The 18888-nt window shown below is 36.3% G+C and overlaps 1 protein-coding gene across 30 annotated transcripts in view; it reads left to right on the top strand.

The window, feature by feature from the left end:
• ERBIN (erbb2 interacting protein) overlaps positions 1–18888 on the top strand; it is a 183553-nt gene that overhangs the window by 67587 nt on the left and 97078 nt on the right. For 8 of the 30 annotated variants that reach the window (XM_021076789.2, XM_021076793.2, XM_021076795.2 and 5 more), the window contains exon 2: positions 15666–15730. The exons of 16 other annotated variants lie outside the window; for them this stretch is intronic. In XM_021076789.2, the coding sequence (XP_020932448.1) occupies positions 15683–15730 (48 nt within the window). In that variant the 5' untranslated portion in view covers positions 15666–15682. Of the gene's footprint in view, positions 1–14954; positions 15336–15665; positions 15735–18888 lie in introns of all 30 variants that reach the window. 6 more of the 30 variants (XM_021076792.2, XM_085002377.1, XM_085002381.1 and 3 more) reach the window with 2 other exon arrangements.

Genomic DNA, 18888 nt, shown 5'->3' on the forward strand with positions numbered 1-18888 from the left:
ATAAACACTTCTGAACCAGTCGGTAGTCTTTATAGATCAAACTAGTTTTGGTTGCTGCAGACACAGACGGTTTCTTCTGTGGTGTTTTTAATGAGTGTCTTTTTAAGTTTGGTTCCCCCCCCCCCCCCCCGTGCTTTTTTGGTAAAGGGAGGTAAAAGATAAACTCTGCTCTTGAATAAATGTCAAATAAACGTGGTATTTTGTTTGTAGATATATCTTAAATGTAAATTAATATTTATTTGCCCTTGCCACCACAAGAAAAATGGTTGGCTTTCTTTAGTTCCAAAAAGAGACAAGGTAGGTTTTAAACAGTAGGTTCAAATAATTTCACAACTTTTTCTTTGTTACTTCAAATTAAGTATGTTTCAAAAAGGGGGTCTTTTAACTATTACAATATATTGTTTTGATTTTTTTTTTTTCTTGGAGCTTAGTCTCTGGAGCTCCTTTTTAAAAACAATTTTGTAGTTTTTTAAATTGTTGGTAAGATTTTGTGAACCATCAAGTAATTCCTATTAAGTGAAAGTAGCTTTATCAAATAATTTAAAGTATGTAAGTGATCTACTTTATGATTTTAGAACTTAAAATTAGGCAACGAAAGAGGTTATTCTTGGGCATCTGAAAGAGGGGAACAAAATAAATGGCATTGAACTTCGGTTTCCTTATATGGTTTATACTTGGCTTCAGAGCAACAAAGCCTTAATAGAGCAAGTCTTTTATAGAGAATTATCACTTTGCGAAAGTGTTCCTTTCTCTGTGTTAGGAAATTTTACTTGAAAGAAGTATTATAGTCCTCAAAAATACCTATTTAAATGCCTGTTGTTAGATATAGCTCTTGATTTTTTTTCTTGAGGGAGCATAGTATGTATAGATGCAGACAACATGTTTTAAAAGATGTTCACCTTTGTAGTTGTCTTTGATTCCTTTTTCCCCTCAACAAGGCAAAATTTACTTTGAGGTTTATTTATTTTATTAGTTTAGCACTGGATTAACTTAATGAATTTTAGGTTTTATACTGTTGTCAAACTGTAAATATTTTTCAAAGTTTTGTTTAAAATTTGACAGTGGTTTGAAAATAAGTTTAAAAAATGGTCATAAAAATATTTTAAAATGGCTTCAAATTTTGGATATTTTTCTTAGTATTCTGTGGGTTTTTTAGATTAAATTCACAAATCTGGAGTACTTCCAAGGTGTTTGTAGAAAATGCGCACTTGATGGCCCTGTTTGTTAAAGGTACTGGGAGTTTTCAAAAGTGATAAACTTAATCTTTCAACTAATTAATTCAGATATTATGAAGTTTCCCTACTGTTTGTGAACAAATTATTGCCAACTTTTCATGTATAAAAAGCTTACAGAGGTTCCAATATGGGAACCAATTTTTTATTGCTTGTTTTTTCTTCATGAAGCAATAACTACAGTTAGAGACATTTGATGTGTATCATTGGTAAATGTCTAAAACTCAGGTATTTTAGAGATTTTGGTAGTGAGCTCATGGCAGTAAACAGTACCTCACTTTAAGAGACAAGAATTTCAGAAAATTAAGTGCATATTTATGCATTTATTTTAAATTATTGCCTGTAGATAAATATGGTAGTGATTATGAAGTATTTGGGATTCTGTAGGTTTTAGTGATGTTAGATAGGAAAGTATTTTTTTTTTTTTTTTTTTTTTTGTAATTTCTAGTTGTCTAGATTCTCTTTAAACAGACTTGGTGCTTGCATTTTTGATTCTTTTCCTTGCTCATCCATTTCTCCATCACATGCCTTGTTTTTCTTCCTGGAAACACATGTAATATAAAGTCCTTAACGATGCCTTTCTTCCCCTGACAATATATGTATTGTACCTGTGTTTGGCTGTTCATAATTTAGTTTTTGAATACATATTTTTTGCTATAGAAAATGTGTGTATAAATTAGACTGTATAATATCTACTTTGGAATTGTCTAAGGAAATAAGCTCAGCATTTCTGCCTTCCCCATTTCTGTAATTTACTCCCCATATATATTTTTTTCTTTTTTGGTGCCTCTCATCACTAGTTCTTGAACACCACCCATTTTTTAGATTTAACTTTTAACTTTTTCTGTCTTGTTTCCTAATTGTAAGAAAGAAACCTAGTTGTTAATTTGGCCTCCTCTTGTAATTCCTTCAGCTTCCTATTTTTATAATTTGCTTCATTTACTTCCCCATTTTCTCCATGTTCAGCTCTTGTTTTTTAATTATATTTCACCATCTGTAATCTTTATTAGTCCATGCTTATCACTTCAAAACTTGTTTAAAACATGAGTAGGAAAAATTTATTTGATCAGCTCTGTTAAATTCTGAACATCCCCGTTCATTACAAGTCAGTGTACATGCTAGTATTTAACCTAATACTAATGAATATATTTTGTTTTTATTTATACTTTGTTTCCTCAATTCTTTTTTTTTTTTTTTTTTTTTTTTTTGTCTTTTTACCCTTCCTAGGGCCACACCCATGTCATATGGAGGTTCCCAGGCTAGGGGTCTAATCAGAGCTGTAGCTAATGGCCTTCGTACGCCAGAGACCCTGCAATGCAGGATCCGAGCCACATCTGCGACCTACACCACAGCTCACAGCAATGCTGAATCCTTAACCAGGGATCGAACCTGCACCTCATGGTTCCTAGTGGGATTCGTTAACCACTGAGCCACTATGGGAACTCCTCAATTTTTTTTTTTTCTCCTTGATATCCTCAGAATTACCTCTGTTAAGATAATGTCATGTTGTTATGTATTTTTACATTACTCCCCCACCTTCTTATTTTATCATAATTTTGGCCTTTTAAAACACATAAGCTAGTATCTCTGTCTCCCTTCTCCATTGGTTCCTTTCCTTCCTGTCCTACCTCTCAAATTAGGTGTCCTCTCTGTCAGTGTCCCTAAAGTTTTGAAATTGACTTCCTTTGTCTGTTATGAAATGAGCAGAGTGAAGTTCTATCACTCGCTATTATTCTCACTTCAAATTTTGTTTCAGATACCCTTGGGTGAAGGCCATGCCAGGCTTTATAATTGGTAGACAATAGAAAAAAATACCAAAAGACTAAGTTAATAAAAGAAGATTCTATTTAGCTAGAGGTTATTTATCTATCTATGACCAGACATATAGAATATAGTAGAAAAACTAGAAAATAATAAAAAAGAGACATCTAAGTAATCAAAATGGATGTCATAAAATCTGGGGATTTCATTCGTAGGGACATCCTTATTCAGAGCTGATCATTTTTTTTTACTGAGCTGCTTCTGCCTTTTTTTTTTTTTTTTTTTTTAAATTATTTTTTTTTGTCTTTTTGCTGTTTCTTTGGGCCGCTCTCGCGGCACATGGAGGTTCCCAGGCTAGGGGTCGAATCGGAGCTGTAGCCACTGGCCTACACCAGAGCCACAGCAACACGGGATCCGAGCCGCGTCTGCAACCTACACCACAGCTCATGGCAACGGCGGATTGTTAACCCACTGAGCAAGGGCAGGGATCGAACCCTCAACCTCCTGGTTCCTAGTTGGATTCGTTAACCACTGCGCCACGACGGGAACTCCCTGCCTTTTTTTTTTTAAATGATTTTTATTTTTTCCATTATAGTTGGTTTACAGTGTTCTGTCAATTTCTATTGTACAACAAAGTGACCCAGTCATATGTATATGTACATTCTTTTTCTCACATTTTCTTCCATCATCTTCCATCAGAAGTGCTAGATAGAGTTCCCTGTTCTATACAGCAGGCTCTCATTGCTTATCCATTCCAACTTCCCGGCTTTTTCATGAGGCAAGAAAGCACGTTGACAGTGTCATGAAGTTAGGGCTTACAGACCCTAACTGTGATGTTACAGTGAGGGAAATAGAAGAGTGGAAAGACACCTATCTTAGAAAATAGAGTAGTCTCAGCAACACAGGGAATATAGCCAATATTTTGTAATAACTGTAAATGGATAGTAACCTTTAAAAACTGTATGAACATACAACATTAAAAAAGGAGATAGAGGGAGTTCCTCTTGTGGCTCAGCGGTTACAAACCTGACTACTATCCATGAGGATGCTGGTTTGATCCCTGGCCTCCCTCAGTGGGTCAGGGATCCAGTGTTGCTCTGAGCTGTGATGTAGGTTGCAGACACAGCTCGGATCCCGTGTTGCTGTGCTGGTGGTATAGGCCGGCAGCTGCAGCTCCAATTTGACCCCTAGGCTGGGAACTTCCATATGCCTTGGGTGTGGCCCTAAAAAGCAAAAAAATAAAAAATAAAAAAATAAAAAACCACAAACAAACAAACAAAAAAGGAAATAGACTAGTCTTAGCTTGCTTTGGGGAAGAATACCTTATTCATTTCATTTGTCCTTAGGAGGAGTCACTCTATGATAGCATAGTATAATTACAGGTAATAGTAATAGACTTAAGGGAGCTGTTCTCAAACGTTTTGGTCTTAGGATCCCTTTATAGTAAAGTTTACTAAGAACCCCATAGAACTTTAGTTTATGTGGGTTATATTTATTATATTTCCTGTATTATATGTTTTTAAAAATTAAAAATGATAGAACTATTGCATATTAATGTGAACACTTTTAATTTAAAAAAAAGTTTTCCAAAACAAATCTTTAGCAAAGAGTGTCATTGTTACATGATTTGCAGGTCCCTCATGTCTATTTGAATAGAATACAGCTTGATTCTCATATCTCCTGCACTCAATCTTGCAGTATATTGTTTTGGTTGAAGTACATGAAGAAAATGAAATATTATACAGACACATGGTTCAAAAAGGGAGGATATCTTAGCCTTTTTAGATGATTGTGGGTGTTCTTTGGTACCACACCAAAATTTGACAAGTAGTAGTTTTTTAAAGGAGAGCTACAGTGTTGAATCTGAAACCATATCAGTGAATTTTTCATTTCTTGTTACCTGAAAATCCATGATACATGTTGTGTTTTGAATGAACCTTTTACCTCTTTGTGATTTTGTAATACCACATATTGGTTGTTTGGGAAATATTGGTTCATTGAGTCATACATTTTTCCCCCCAAAGATGACACATTTCATTCTGCAGTAACAAAACGGAAAAAAAAAAAAAGTTGTTAATGTCACCAGTGATCACATAAGAAATCTTTAATATTATGAAGCTCTCAAACTCAGAGTGGTAGATACAAGTTTTCCGCAATTATAAATTTTCACTTAGAAGCCCAAATATTAATCATTGGTAACAAATACTGTTAACATTTTACCCTTGAAGTTACAGGCTTACTTGGTTTATTTTTGAGAAAATGTCTGCCAAATTCCTAAGTCTGTGTAACCATAGTTTGTCATTCCCTCTTGAAGTTGAAAATGATGTTCCATGAAAAAAAAAAAAAAAAAAAGGCTAGTTTAGTTCATAACTCAAAGTAACTTACAGAAGTGCTTTTTCTCAAGATTGCCATTTCTCCACATAGAATATGAAAAAGACATGGATTGAAGAGTTGAGATTTAATATTATTTTTTACTGCTTCATTAAAGATATTCTGAAGTGAGAGTAACATTTAAGAAGAAATCTGGGAATATGTAGCGGTGCCAGTCTAGGTTGATGTCACTACTTTTGTGCTAAAATGTGAGTAGTTTTACCCACCACTGTTTTTGTACCACTGTTGTCAATAGAGTGGGAAAGGGCAAATGATGTTTAAATATTATGATGAAAATAGTTTCAACTTTGAGAACTTCTTGAAAGTGTCTCAGGACTTCCAAGGCCCATTGACTGCATTTTGAGAACTTAGGTAGATGTTGGGATTTGTGGAACTTTTGTTCTTCTTTTGATTTTTCTCTCCCCTTACCCCCATTCAGGGAGAATCCTGAGGCTTGGTTGTTGACCTCATTAATTTAGTCTTCATTTCTTTTCAATTATTTCACTACTTTTTTGAGGGAGGGAAATGGAGTTTCTAAGAACTTTTGCTCATAGCAGTTGATTTTTAGTTTTCAGTTGTACTTTTGGTCCAAATGTAAGCTCTTGCTTCTCTGAGATATATATTATTTTTATGTTGTCTTCTGCTTTCTCTAGTGACAGTGTAGGAATTTTATTCTTATTATGCTTGATACATACATCATGCTTTGGTTTTCCCTCAAATGTTAGATTTTTCACTGTAGTTAAAGTTTTATATTATGGTCCAGACTATACCATTTTGGTCATTTAAGTGTATTCCTCTAGCCCAAGTGAATCTTTGTTCTTGTGTCTTTGGTATATTTAGCAAATGGGTTTTTCCTCAGGGTAGCTTGTCTTCTTACATATATTTCCTGTCCCTTGGGAGATAATATTCCCCTATTTTCACAGTTACACTGCCCAAGTGTCAGATATCCCACAGTACAGAGAGCTGTGCTGGAGGCCTTAGCCATGCAGCTGTTCTTCTATGATTTTCTTGTCTGGCTGACTGCCCAGGACACACTTCTCCCAATACTTCCTGCTAAGAAAACTTATCCTTTTTGGAGATCCCACTTTAGGCTTGTTTTGTGTATCTGGTTCCTCAGGTGTGTTTTGTTGTCATTCTTTCACCATTCAACTTGGTAATCTTTACAAATTCCTTTCTGTTATTATCTCTAGATATACCGCTCTCAGGTTTTTTGGTACCACAATAATTTTTCATTTTTTTTCTAATTTTCTTTTCATATTTTAAAGTTTGGAACAATGACAGAGTCACAGAAAAGTTGTAAGTATAGTGCAAAGAGGTTTTTTGGTTGTTGTCCCTGAACCATTTGGTAGTAAGTTGCCCACCTGATGCCTTGTCACCCCCAAATACCTTAATGTTTTATTTCCTACAAAGGCATTCTCCTACATAATAACTCCATAACTATCAAATTATGAAGTTAATAAGAATATTGTACTAACATTTAAATCTCACAAGTTGTCCTAACGTCTCTTAGAACAAAAATACCCAGTTTAGAACCATGCATTACATTTAACTACCATGTCTGTTTAGTCTTCTTTAATCGGAAACAGTTTTTATCTTTCAGGGGACTTGACACTTGTGAAGGTTATAAATGTAGCTATTTTGTAGAATAACCCTTAAGTTGCATTTCTCTGACATTTTAATTAGATTTTGTTGTTGTTAATGTTGCTTTTTAGGGTTGCACCTGCAGCATATGGAAGTTCTCAGGTTAGGGGTTCAATCGGAGCTACAGCTGTGAGCCTATGCCACAGCCACAGATAGAGATACAGCAATGCTGATCTAAGCCAAGTCTGCGGCCTACACCAGAGCTCACAGCAACACCATATCCTTAACCCACTGAGCAAGGCCAGGGATCAAACCCGAATCCTCATGGATACTGGTTGGATTCATTTCTGCTGCAGCACATCTAATCAGATTTTATGATTAGATCTTTGGCAGGGTTATCATGAAAGTGTCTTGCATTCTTCTTGCATCTTACTAGGTGGCATGTAGTTTCACTTGTCCATTACTGATAGAAATTTGTTTTGTGATTAAGGTTGTAACTGCCAGACATCACCTCTGTATGTCAGGGTACTCCTTCCTCATTTGTAATTAATAGATATTTGTGGGGGAAGTGTGTGGAGAGGGAAGGATTGGGAGCTTGGGATGGCATATGCACACTGTGGGCATATGGAATGGATGATTAGTGGGACCTGCTATATAACAGGGAAATCTCAGTATTATGTGATAACCTATGTGGGAATGGATACATGTATATGTATAACTGAGTTGCTTTGCTACATAGCAGAAATTAACATAACACTGTAAATCAGTAATACTTCAATAAAATCAAAAAAAGAAGAAACTAAATGATTTTGGGCTGATATTGAAGCTGTAAGTATTTTCTAATCAGATTTTTAGCTTATTTTTTTATATCTGTATTTATTCATGGTTACCTATTATATTCACTGAGTTATAGCTCATTATCATTTATTTTGATGCTCAAATTGTTCTTGATTTGGCCAGCAGGAATCCCTTCCATCTGTTTTTTTTTTCATTTTGACATCTTCCTTCTTTGAGAAGTTTTTTGCATCTACCATAATACGATTTTTCAGACTTACCTTCAGACTTGCTTCAGTTGTTTTTAGTGGAAAATGGTACTAAAAGCCAAGATCAGGGCACTTCTGTGCTCATTGCTTTTGGGGTGTCACTGCTTCTGGCCTTTTTAGTGTACAGAGCTAGGGGATATGTTTATGTGCATCCACATACACATTCACATCTATATTTCTATAAATATAGGATGATTTCACAATGATACTTCCAATTCTAATCTAGCCCCAACAGGTTCATTCTAGTGTTTCCTACAGGACTAGTTTTATTTCTGTACTTTTTTTGATGAGGGAGATAAAGTAAACATTGGTTCAGACAAGTAGTTTCAGCCAGAAGTACCCATAATTAGTTTCCAAAGTCTTGTCTTTTCTCTTTTTCTTTTCTTTTTTTCTTTTCTTTTCTTTCCTTCCTTCCTTCTTCTTTCTTTCTTTCTCTTTCTTTCTTTCTCTTTCTTCCTTCCTTCCTTCCGTTTTTAATTTTTATGGTCACACCCACAGCATATGGAAGTTCCTAGGCCAGAGATCGAATCCAAGCCACAGCTCCAACCTATTTTGAAGCTACAGCAATGCCACAGCAGGAAGAGCTCCAAAGTATTTCTTTTTCTTTTTACAGCTATACTTATGGCATATGAAATTCCCAGGCTAAGGGTCAAATAGGAGCTGCAGCTGCAGGCCTATGCCACAGCCACGGCAATTCCAGATCCAAGCCACATCTGCGACCTACACCTCAGTTTGCAGCAACGCCTGATCCTTAACCCACTAAACAAGGTCAGGGATCAAACTCATATCCTTGTGGAGACTATTTAGGGTTCTTAACCCACTGAGCCACAGTGGGAACTCCCCCAGAGTATTTCTAAAGGGATAAGATTCTAAGATGTAGCGCATGGTAAAGTACATTTAGGTGGAATATTTCATTCCTCAGTAATTCCAGGTTACTATGTGAAGGGTGGATGGACTGAATCAGACCTTTTTTTTTTTAATGGTATAGTTGATTTAGAGTGTTGGGCCAGTTTCTGTTGTACAGCAAAGTGATTCAGTCATACATACATATATATATAGAGAGAGAGAAAGAGAGCGAGAGAGAGATATCTCTATATATACACACACATTGGTTTTTATGTTATTTTCCATTATGATCTATCCTAGGAGATTGGATATATGCTATACAGTAGGACCTTGTTGTTTATCCATTTTAAATGTAATAGTTTGCCTCTACTAACCCCAAACTTGCAGTCTCCAACATGAATCGGTACTTACATGGTCTTCACTGAGTAAGTTTCTTGTGGAGATACTGTAGGGGCTCAATTTTACTACAGTTGCAGTAGTGCAGTTGTGTTTCATCCCTACGAAGGTTTTATTGTTTGTATGATCCCAAAGTTTGGAGCATGTATCTTTTTGATAAATGTGTCCTTGGAATTTTAAGCCTTGGACCAATTCTAGAATCTTGTGGAATAAGGTGGGAGAACATTGTTTGATTTGTATTAGGGCCATCACAAGAAACCTGTAATCTAAAACTGAATCTCCTTGCCAAGGCTATCATCCAGCCTAGAATAAGTTGGTTTGACTTCCTCCATCCCTGGAGATTTTGGAAACAATTTAAGAGGCATATTGAGATGTCTTTTTGTGACTAGAATAGATTTACTTTTAGTCTTCTAGGAAAAGATAAGAATCCTGGCAGCAGCATTTAATCTGTTGCCCTGTTAATTTCTGGGCACCTCAAAAGATTTAGTTAATTGTTCTGGGGCTAAATGCAGAATATCAGAGACTGTGTATAGTAGATGCAGTTTGATTTGTCAGAGATACCTGAATCCAGCATAATGTCCTGTCTGTTCTTTCTTTTGAAAACTGTTCCCAAGGCAGAAACCCTGGGAGATTATCTTTCTTATTTTTTTGATCTTTGTTATTGAAATCAATGCCATTTCTATCAATTCTGTCTTTTAAGTATCTCTAGTGAGATACTTTAGGGTAGGCTTGGAAAACTGGACAAGATACAAGCAGCGAGAGGCTTTTTGATAGGCAAAGGGCTAAAACAATTACTGTAATTCTTTGGTTTTAAGGAACTTCCATACTGTTCTCCATAGTGGTTGTACCATTTTACATTCCCTTCAGTAGTGTAGGAGGGTTCCCAGAATATAGGTTTATTTTTGTACTCTTTGCCTCTAAATTTTTATACTGTTACAGGAAATTTTTCTGGTGGTTAAATACCCAAAGTGCATTTGCTGTATGTGTAGTTGAAATTGATAAGATAGAATCAAATTCCTCTGAAGAGTTTGTATCCATTTATACTTCCATCAGTAGTATATGAGTACCTCTATATGAGCATTCTTCAACAAATGGTCTTTTTTTTTTTTTGTCCTTTTAGGGTCACACCTGCAGCATATGGAGGTTCCCAGGCTAGGGCTTGAATCACAGCTCTAGCTGCCAGCCACAGCAACACGGGATCTGAACCATTTCTGCCACCTACACCACAGCTCATGGCAATGCTGGATCCTTAACCCACTAAGGGAGGCCAGAGATGGAACCTGCGTCCTCATGGATACTAGTCACATTTGTTTCCGCAGAGCCACAATGGGAACTCCTGGATATTAGCTGTCTTAAAGTACTTGTGCAAATATGAACCAGGCAATGTAGTATAGTATGTAATAACATAGGCTTTGAAGCCAGATTGCTACTCACTAATTGTCATGTTGGCAGTTAAATGTAAAAATTGTTTTAGGACTATTACATACTTGTATACCTTTGTGTTCCACATGGATTTAGTAGATTTGTTGCTTATATGCTTTGGTTATGGTATTTGCCATATAGAAGTTTACATTTTAATGTAGTCATATTTATTTGTCTTTATGCATTTTTAGATTTAATGGTATTCTTAGAAAGGATTTGTGCCAAGATTTTAAAAATAATAACTGAAGTTTCTTACTTTGTCTTAAGGAGTGACATAATTATCTAGATTGATTCTGTCCAAATTTCTAATCAGTTGTAACATCATTTGCTGAATAAATTAACTTTTTACTTCTAAAATTCTCTTTATCAGTAGTAAATTCCCAAATATACTTAATTTATGTCAAGATTTTCTTTTTTGTTGTGTTTTTTTTGGTTATGATAATGCTGTGATATCTTTCTTGATTCTCCCCCATTATAGTGTGCTTAATATCTGGAAGTGTCAGTTTATTACTCTAATTTAGAAAAAAAATTTCTAGGTGGACTTGAATCATTAAGTTCTAAAAATAATTCTTGTTGGCATGTTGATTGAGAGTGCTTGAATGTATAGATTAGTTTAAGAAGTAATTGATACCTTTACGATGGCATCTCTTTCTAGGAAAGTAAATTTTCCCTTTATTTAGAAGTTTATACCCTTCAGTATATTTTATGCTTTTCTTCTTCTTATCATATCCGTGTTTCTCATTCATTGGTATACATATTTCTTGTTATTATTAAGAAAATGTATGTTTTTTGTTAAGCCAATTTCCAAAAACCATAGTGGAGAGAAGGTGAGAGCTGTGGCTGTTATGAATGGAGCTATTTTTTTTTAATTGTATCCTTATCTGGATATTTAATTAGAGGGAGGAAATTGATACTTCATGTTTATTACATACCGTATTTCACCAAAGACAAAAAAATTGCTAAATCACCAAAGACAAAAAAATTGCTAATAGATTTTTAGATGGTATGCTTGGATCTTCTAGGTATATAATTATTGATGAACTAGTAGTAGCACCTTTTATTTTTTAATTGAATTATAAATATATTAATTAAGTTATGTAGTCTCATGTTTTTTAATTTACTATGCATACTGACAGGTACTTAATAATTTATCTTTTTAACTACAAAATTCTTCCATTGTTTGCTTTCATTGTTTGAGATCATCCTCCAACATAACAATAGCAGTTTGTTTTTTTTTTTTTTGTCTTTTGTCTTTTTTGTTGTTGTTGTTGTTGTTGTTATTGTTGCTATTTCTTGGGCCGCTCCCGCGGCATATGGAGGTTCCCAGGCTAGGGGTTGAATCGGAGCTGTAGCCACTGGCCTACGCCAGAGCCACAGCAACGCGGGATCCGAGCCGCGTCTGCAACCTACACCACAGCTCACGGCAACGCCAGATCGTTAACCCACTGAGCAAGGGCAGGGACCGAACCCGCAACCTCATGGTTCCTAGTCGGATTCGTTAACCACTGCGCGCCACGAACGGGAACTCCCAACAATAGCAGTTTGACTAATTTAATCTTCAATAAGGGGATAGAGGATTTTTATTGTTGCCCAGGAGTTTCCGTTTAATAATACTACACTTTCTTTCTCTAGCATTGTCTGGCTGTGAGAATGGGAGGGGAACAAGAAAACCTGCTAAACTCCTAACGAGCTTTTGATAGAGAAATAAAAGTCCTTAGGTTGATTTAAGTAGAAGTTCGTTCCTTCTGTCCCTGCTCTACCCTTACTCTTCTTCTTTTTTTTTTTTTTTTTTTTTTTGTCTTTTTGGTATTTCTTGGGCCGCTCCCATGGCATATGGAGATTCCCAGGCTAGGGGTCCAATCGGAGCTGTAGCCACCGGCCTAGCCAGAGCCACAGCAACGCGGGATCCGAGCCGCGTCTGCAACCTACACCACAGCTCACAGCAACACCGGATCGTTAACCCACTGAGCAAGGGCAGGGATCGAACCCTCAACCTTATGGTTCCTAGTCGGATTCGTTAACCACTGCGCCACGACAGGAACTCCCCTTACTCTTCTTGAAGGTGTCTTCAGTGGTAAGGGAATGGCTTCTCGAATGTTGTTTCTTAACTGCTTTACAATTTTTTTATGAAAAAATTAATACTACTTATAAACATTTTCCTTGAACTCTTGGTATTTAGTGTGATGCACAGTAGTAATTATGTATATCTTTTAATGATAGATATTTTGGGTCTTTGTTATAATAGTAAATTCTCTAATTATGAATTTTATATACATGGTAGATGTTTTCCAAGAGATCTTTGCCACTACAAAGACCTTTTGCCCTAGGGTTTGTTTTTATCAAATTACATATTTCACTGACCTTGATCTTATCCTTATTTATATGTTTAATAGATAATTTGGTATAAATGGAAGGTGCTTCCCAGATGCTGAAATTTTCCTCAGATTCAGTTGATTCTATCACTGAAAGTAACTTAGCAATAGTCCAGTCTAAGTAACCACTCTTTTTTTTTTTTCTCTTTCTTTCTTTCTTGGCTGCCGCGTGGCATATGTAGTACCCAGGCCAGGGATCAGATCTGAGCTCCAGTTGCTATCTAAGCCACAGCTGTGGCAGTGCTGGATCCTTAACCCACTGTGCCAGGCCCGGGATGGAACCTGCATCCTAGTGCTCCCAAGATGCTGTGGATCCCATTGCGGCGCTGCACGGGAACTCCAGTAACCACTCTTTTTTAATTAACAAAAGAGTAAACTATTGGCCCAGGGCGGGGGGGGGGGGGGTGGAATCCTGGAGGTCATTTAGTTTGTTAGTGACATAAACGAGATTCCAAAAATAAACCCAGATTTCCTGATTCTGGCTTTTCCCTTATATCAGAATTTTCTGGAGTTCCCATTGTGGCTCAGCAGTAATGAATCCAACTAGTATCCAGGAGGATGCTGGTTTGATCCCTGAACTCATTCAGTGGGTTGGGGAAACGGTATTGTCATGAGCTGTCTTGTAGGTCACAGACAAGGCTCAGATCCCGAGCTGCTGTGGCTTGGTGTAGGCTGGAAGGTACAGCTCCAATTTGACCCCTAGCCTGGGAACTTCCATATGCTGTGGGTGCTGCCCTAAAAAAGTTTTTTTCTTTTTTTCTAGGAATGTTCTAAAGTATAGTCTCTGTTGAATACCACTTTTTTTTTTAATGTGCCAAATATTTATTTTATTTACACCTCCTTTTAATTCTCATCTTCCCTGCCCCTCCTCCAGCTTTATTGAGATATAATTGACATGTAACATTGTGTAAGTTTAAGGTGTACAGTGGGTTGATTTGATACATATATTGCAGTGTGATTACCACTTTTGGGTTAATTTAACTCTTCTATCACCTCACATAATTAATTACTTTTTCCTTTTGTGGCGACAGTATTTAAGATCTACTCTCTTAGGAACTTTTGGGTATGTAATACTTGTTAATTATAATCAGTCACAATGCTGTGCATTAGATCACCAAAACCAAATCCATCCATCCTTCTGTCGTTTCCTAGCTCCCTCCTCAACTATACTTCTGACTGGCAGCTTAAACAGCACTATTTTCCAAATTTTAATTTTTTTTTATTTTTATGGCCAAACCCATGGCAAATGGAAGTTCCTGGGCCAGGGGTTGAATCTTAGCTGCAGCTGTGACCTGTGCCATAGCTGCAGCAAAGCCATGTACTTTAACCCACTCTGCTGGGCCAGGGATAGAACCTGCACCTCTGCAGTGACTGGAGCCCCAGAAGTCAGCTTCTTAACCCACTGTCCACAGCAGGAACTCCTAGGGTCTTCTTGTTTATCCATCCTATACATAATAATTTGCCTATGCTAGTCCTGAACTCCTAGTCCTTCCTTCCCCTACCCTCTTTCCCCCTTGGCAACCACAAGTCTCTTCTCTATATCTATGAGTCTGTTTTTGTTTCTTGGATATGTTAATTTGTGTCATATTTTAGATTTCACATACAAGTGGTATTATACAGTATGTGTCTCTTTTGACTTTGTTAAGTGCGATAATCTCTAGGTTCATCCACATTGTTGCAGATGACCTTTTTGTAATGATTGAATAATGTTCCATTGCATGTATATATACCACGTCCTTTATCTCTTCATCTGTCGATGGACATTTAGGTTGGTTCCATGTCGTGGCTGTTGTAAATAGTGCTGCTGTCAACATAGGGATTCATGTATGTTTTTGAATTGTGGTTTTATTTGGTTATATGCCTGGGAGTGGGATTGATGGATCACATGGCAACTCTATTTTTAGTTTTTTTTTTTTTTTTTTCTTATTAAGGCCGTCTCTGCATCATATGCAAGTTTCTAGGTTGGAGTTGAGTTGGAGCTGCATCTCCTGTCTGTGCCACAGCCACAGAAATGCCAGATCTGAACCGTCTCTGCAACCTATGCCACAGCTTGCCACAATGCTGGATCCGTAACCACCTGAGCTAGTCCAGGGGTCAAACTCATGTCCTCAAGGACACTGTGTTGGGTTCTTAACCTGCTGAGTCACAGTGGGAACTCCTGTTTTTAATTTTGTTGAAGAAGCTCCATGATGTTTTCCATAGTGATTATACCAATTTATGTTCCCACCAACAATGTGAAAGGGTTCCTTTTTCACCACACCTTCTCCAGCATTTGTAGACATTTTAATGATGGCCATTGTGATCCATGTGAGGTGGTACCTTATTGTAGTTTTGATTTGCATTTCTCTAATAATTAGTGGTGATGAGCAAACTATGTAACTTTTACAGAATTTAGCATCATTGGTATGATGGAACACCAGATTTAGCTCAGCTTTCTGAGAATCAAGGTTCTCATTACCCTACATAAAGAAATAACAAGTTCTCCAAAGGATTTAAACATTTTCCTGCATTAAATTCTAAATGATTTTTAAAATGTCATTTCCCTTATATGAGCTATTGAGTAATGAATGGACAGTGTTGTTGACAATAATTTAACAGCACGTTTTATAGCTTTCATACTGTTTGTATATTTTTTTAAATAGGAAGAAGTCAATATATTATGCAAAAAAAAAAAAAAAACCTCAGCAAAGATGGATCACATATGAGGGTAGGTTAGTGTTCTTTAAAATTATACATATGTATGTGTGTGTGTGTTTTGATACTTTTACTTGATCTAAGGGTAAAGTAGACATGAATGGAGACAGTATTTTTTTGTGCCTTGTAACCATCATTGTTCTCATTTGGAATTTTGCTAGCTGAGTAACAGACAATTTCAGAATTTTGCTTTCTAATGAAAGAATGGGGTATTAAAATTCTTTTTTGCTTATTGATGCTCTGGAAATCAGTTGAGGAAATATGTTTATTATTAAGAAAGTTGATAAGTCTAACTAGCTAGCCAATCTTTCTCTACAGGGGATACTTACTATTACAAACCTTGTAATTGTCTAAGGAGGTGGTTTCAGAGCTGGTGTAGACACCTAATGCAGATGCTTTCCTGAGACAACTAAAATACCCAAGAATATGGTACAGATGATTTTGGCTTAATGGATTTTTAAGATTTCCAATAGTATAATCAATCATATGTCTGCCATAAAAAAAAAAAAATAGACTCCTTGTCCCAAGAAATGTCAAATTTGGGGCAGCATTGTTTCTAGTTTACTTGATTGAGCTTTAAAAAAAGACAAATTTTTCAGGTAATTGAAAGAGGTGACTTAGAGTGAGGTAATATTTAACATTAAGTGGTTGCAAGTAGGAATATGCATACCACCGACAGAGATTGTAATTCTTCCAGTTAATGTGCAACCGTTCTTTTCTTCATAGTAAGAAAAATACCAGGACTAGTTGTTCTTTTTAAAAATAAACTTGATTTTTCAGAGAAGTTGTAAATCCAAATTGACCATAAGGTACAGAGATTTCCTATGTACCCCTTGTTCCCACACATGCATAGTCTCTCATTACCACCATCCATCACCAGAGTGGTACATTTCCTAAAATTAGTGAACCTTCATTGACACATAATTATCACCCACAGTCCGTAGTTTACGTTTGGGTTCACTCTTGGTATTGTACATTCTGTGGTTTTGGACAAAGGTATAATGACATGTATTCAGCATTATAGTATCATATGGAATAGTTTCACTAAAAACTACTAACAGTCCTCTGTTCTGCCTGTTCATCCTCCCACCCCAACTGCTGGAAACCTTAGATTTATCACTATCTCTGTAGTTTTCCTTTTTCTGGAGTGTCATATAGTTGGAGTCATACAAATGTATATGGTCTTTTCAGGCTTCTTCTTTGCAGTATGCATGGTTCCTCCAAGGCTTGATAGCACATTTCTTCTTAACGTCTGAATAATCCATTGTACCACAGTTTATCTCATTGAAGGACATCTCGTTTGCCTTCAACTAGTGGTAGTTAAGAATGAAGCTGCTATGAATATCCATGTGCAGGTTTTTTTGGTGGTCATAAGTTTCCAAATCCTTTGGATGAATACCAAAGAGCATGATTGCTGGATAGTATAGTAAGATTATGTTAGGTTTGTAAGAAACTAGCAAACTGACTTCCAAAGTGTCAGTACCATTTTGTACTTCCACCAGCATTTGGTATTGGCAGTGTTCCAGATTTTGGCCATTCTGATAGGTTTACAGGGATATCTCCTTGTTTTAATTTGCATTTCACTGATGATTTATGATGTGAAGTATCTTTTCATATGCATATTTGCCATCTGTGTATCTTCTTTGGTGAGGTGAGAGTTTTAGGATCATCAGCCAATTTTTTAATTGGATTGTTTTCTTACTGTAGAGTTTTGAGAGTTCTTTGTATATTTTGGATAACAGCCCTTTATCAGATGTGTTATTTACACATACAGTCCTCTCACATACTTTGAGGAGGAGGGGGAATCGTTTCTAGGACTGGCCCTTCCTTTCCTCAGGATACCAAAACCTGAGAATGCTCAAATCTCTTATGTAAAATGGCATAATGTTAGCATATAACTGAGGCACTGTATACTTGAAATCATCCTAGATTATTTAGAATACCTAATACCATGAAAATGCTTTGTAAATTGTTAAGTACAACATAAATGCAATGTAAACAGTTGCTGGCTTAATTCAGGTTCTGCTTTTTGGAAGTTTCTGGAGTTTTTCTTTGTTTTTTGTTTTCAAATATTTTTGATCCACAGTTGGTTGAGGATGAAGAGAACTGGCTGATATGGAAGGCCAACTGTATTTTCTGCTGTTCTTTTTTTTTAACCTTTTATTTATTTATTTATTTCTACCGTATAGCATGGTGACCCAGTTACATATACATGTATACATTTTTTTCCTCATATTATCATGCTCCATCATAAGTGACTGGACATAGTCCCCAGTGCTACACAGCAGGATCTCAGTGCTAATCCATTCCTATTCTGCCATTCTTGTTGCTTGTTGTTTACTTGACCTTGTCTTTTGCAGAGCAGATTTATAGTTTTAACGAAGTCTAGTTTATCAATTATTTCTTCCATGGATTTTGCCTTTGATGTTGTATCTAAAAAATCATTGCCATACCCAGGGGTCATTTAGGTTTTCTTCTGTGTTGTGTTGTAGGAGTTTTATAGTTTCATGTTTTACATTTAAGTCTATAATCCATTTTGAGTTAGTTTTTATGACAAGTGTAAGGTTTATGTCTTGGTTTAGTCTTTGCATGTAGTTGTCTGGTTGTTCTGGCACCATTTGTTGAAAAGACTGTCTTTGCTTCATTTTATTGCCTTAAAGGCTGTATTTTTTAAATTACATGAAAGTAATATCTTATGATTTGTGGTCACCTTTTTTAGAGAAAGAAGGGGTCATTGGGAATTGAGAAGTTATTCTAAATGTGGCTGCTGTGTCATTTTTTTCTTATCATCTACTTTGGTATAGATAAAATATCTGTTGAAATTTTAGAATTATTTCCACCCATACACCATGGAGTTATATTGCAAAAGACTCCCAAATTCACATGCCTATAGGTGTTTTCTCAATAGGAATATTGAAAATGGAATTATTATCATGTTGGTCATTCGTTTTCTCATTATCTTCCATCATGTTCCTTCACAAGTGCCTAAAGTTCCCTGTGCTATATATATATAGCAGGATCTCATTGCTTATCCACTCTAAATGCAATAGTTTTCATCTACTAACCCCAAACTCCCAGTCCATCCCATTCCTTCCCACTCCCCCTTGGCAACCACAAGTCTATTCTCCAAGTCCACGAGTTTGTTTCATTTGTGCCGTTTATTAGATTCCA

This window comes from Sus scrofa, chromosome 16 (assembly GCF_054392235.1).
Source record: "Sus scrofa isolate SSC_HxYL_T2T_F1_AM1 chromosome 16, Sscrofa_HxYL_maternal_Yorkshire_Landrace_v2.0, whole genome shotgun sequence".
Lineage (NCBI taxonomy): Eukaryota > Metazoa > Chordata > Mammalia > Artiodactyla > Suidae > Sus > Sus scrofa.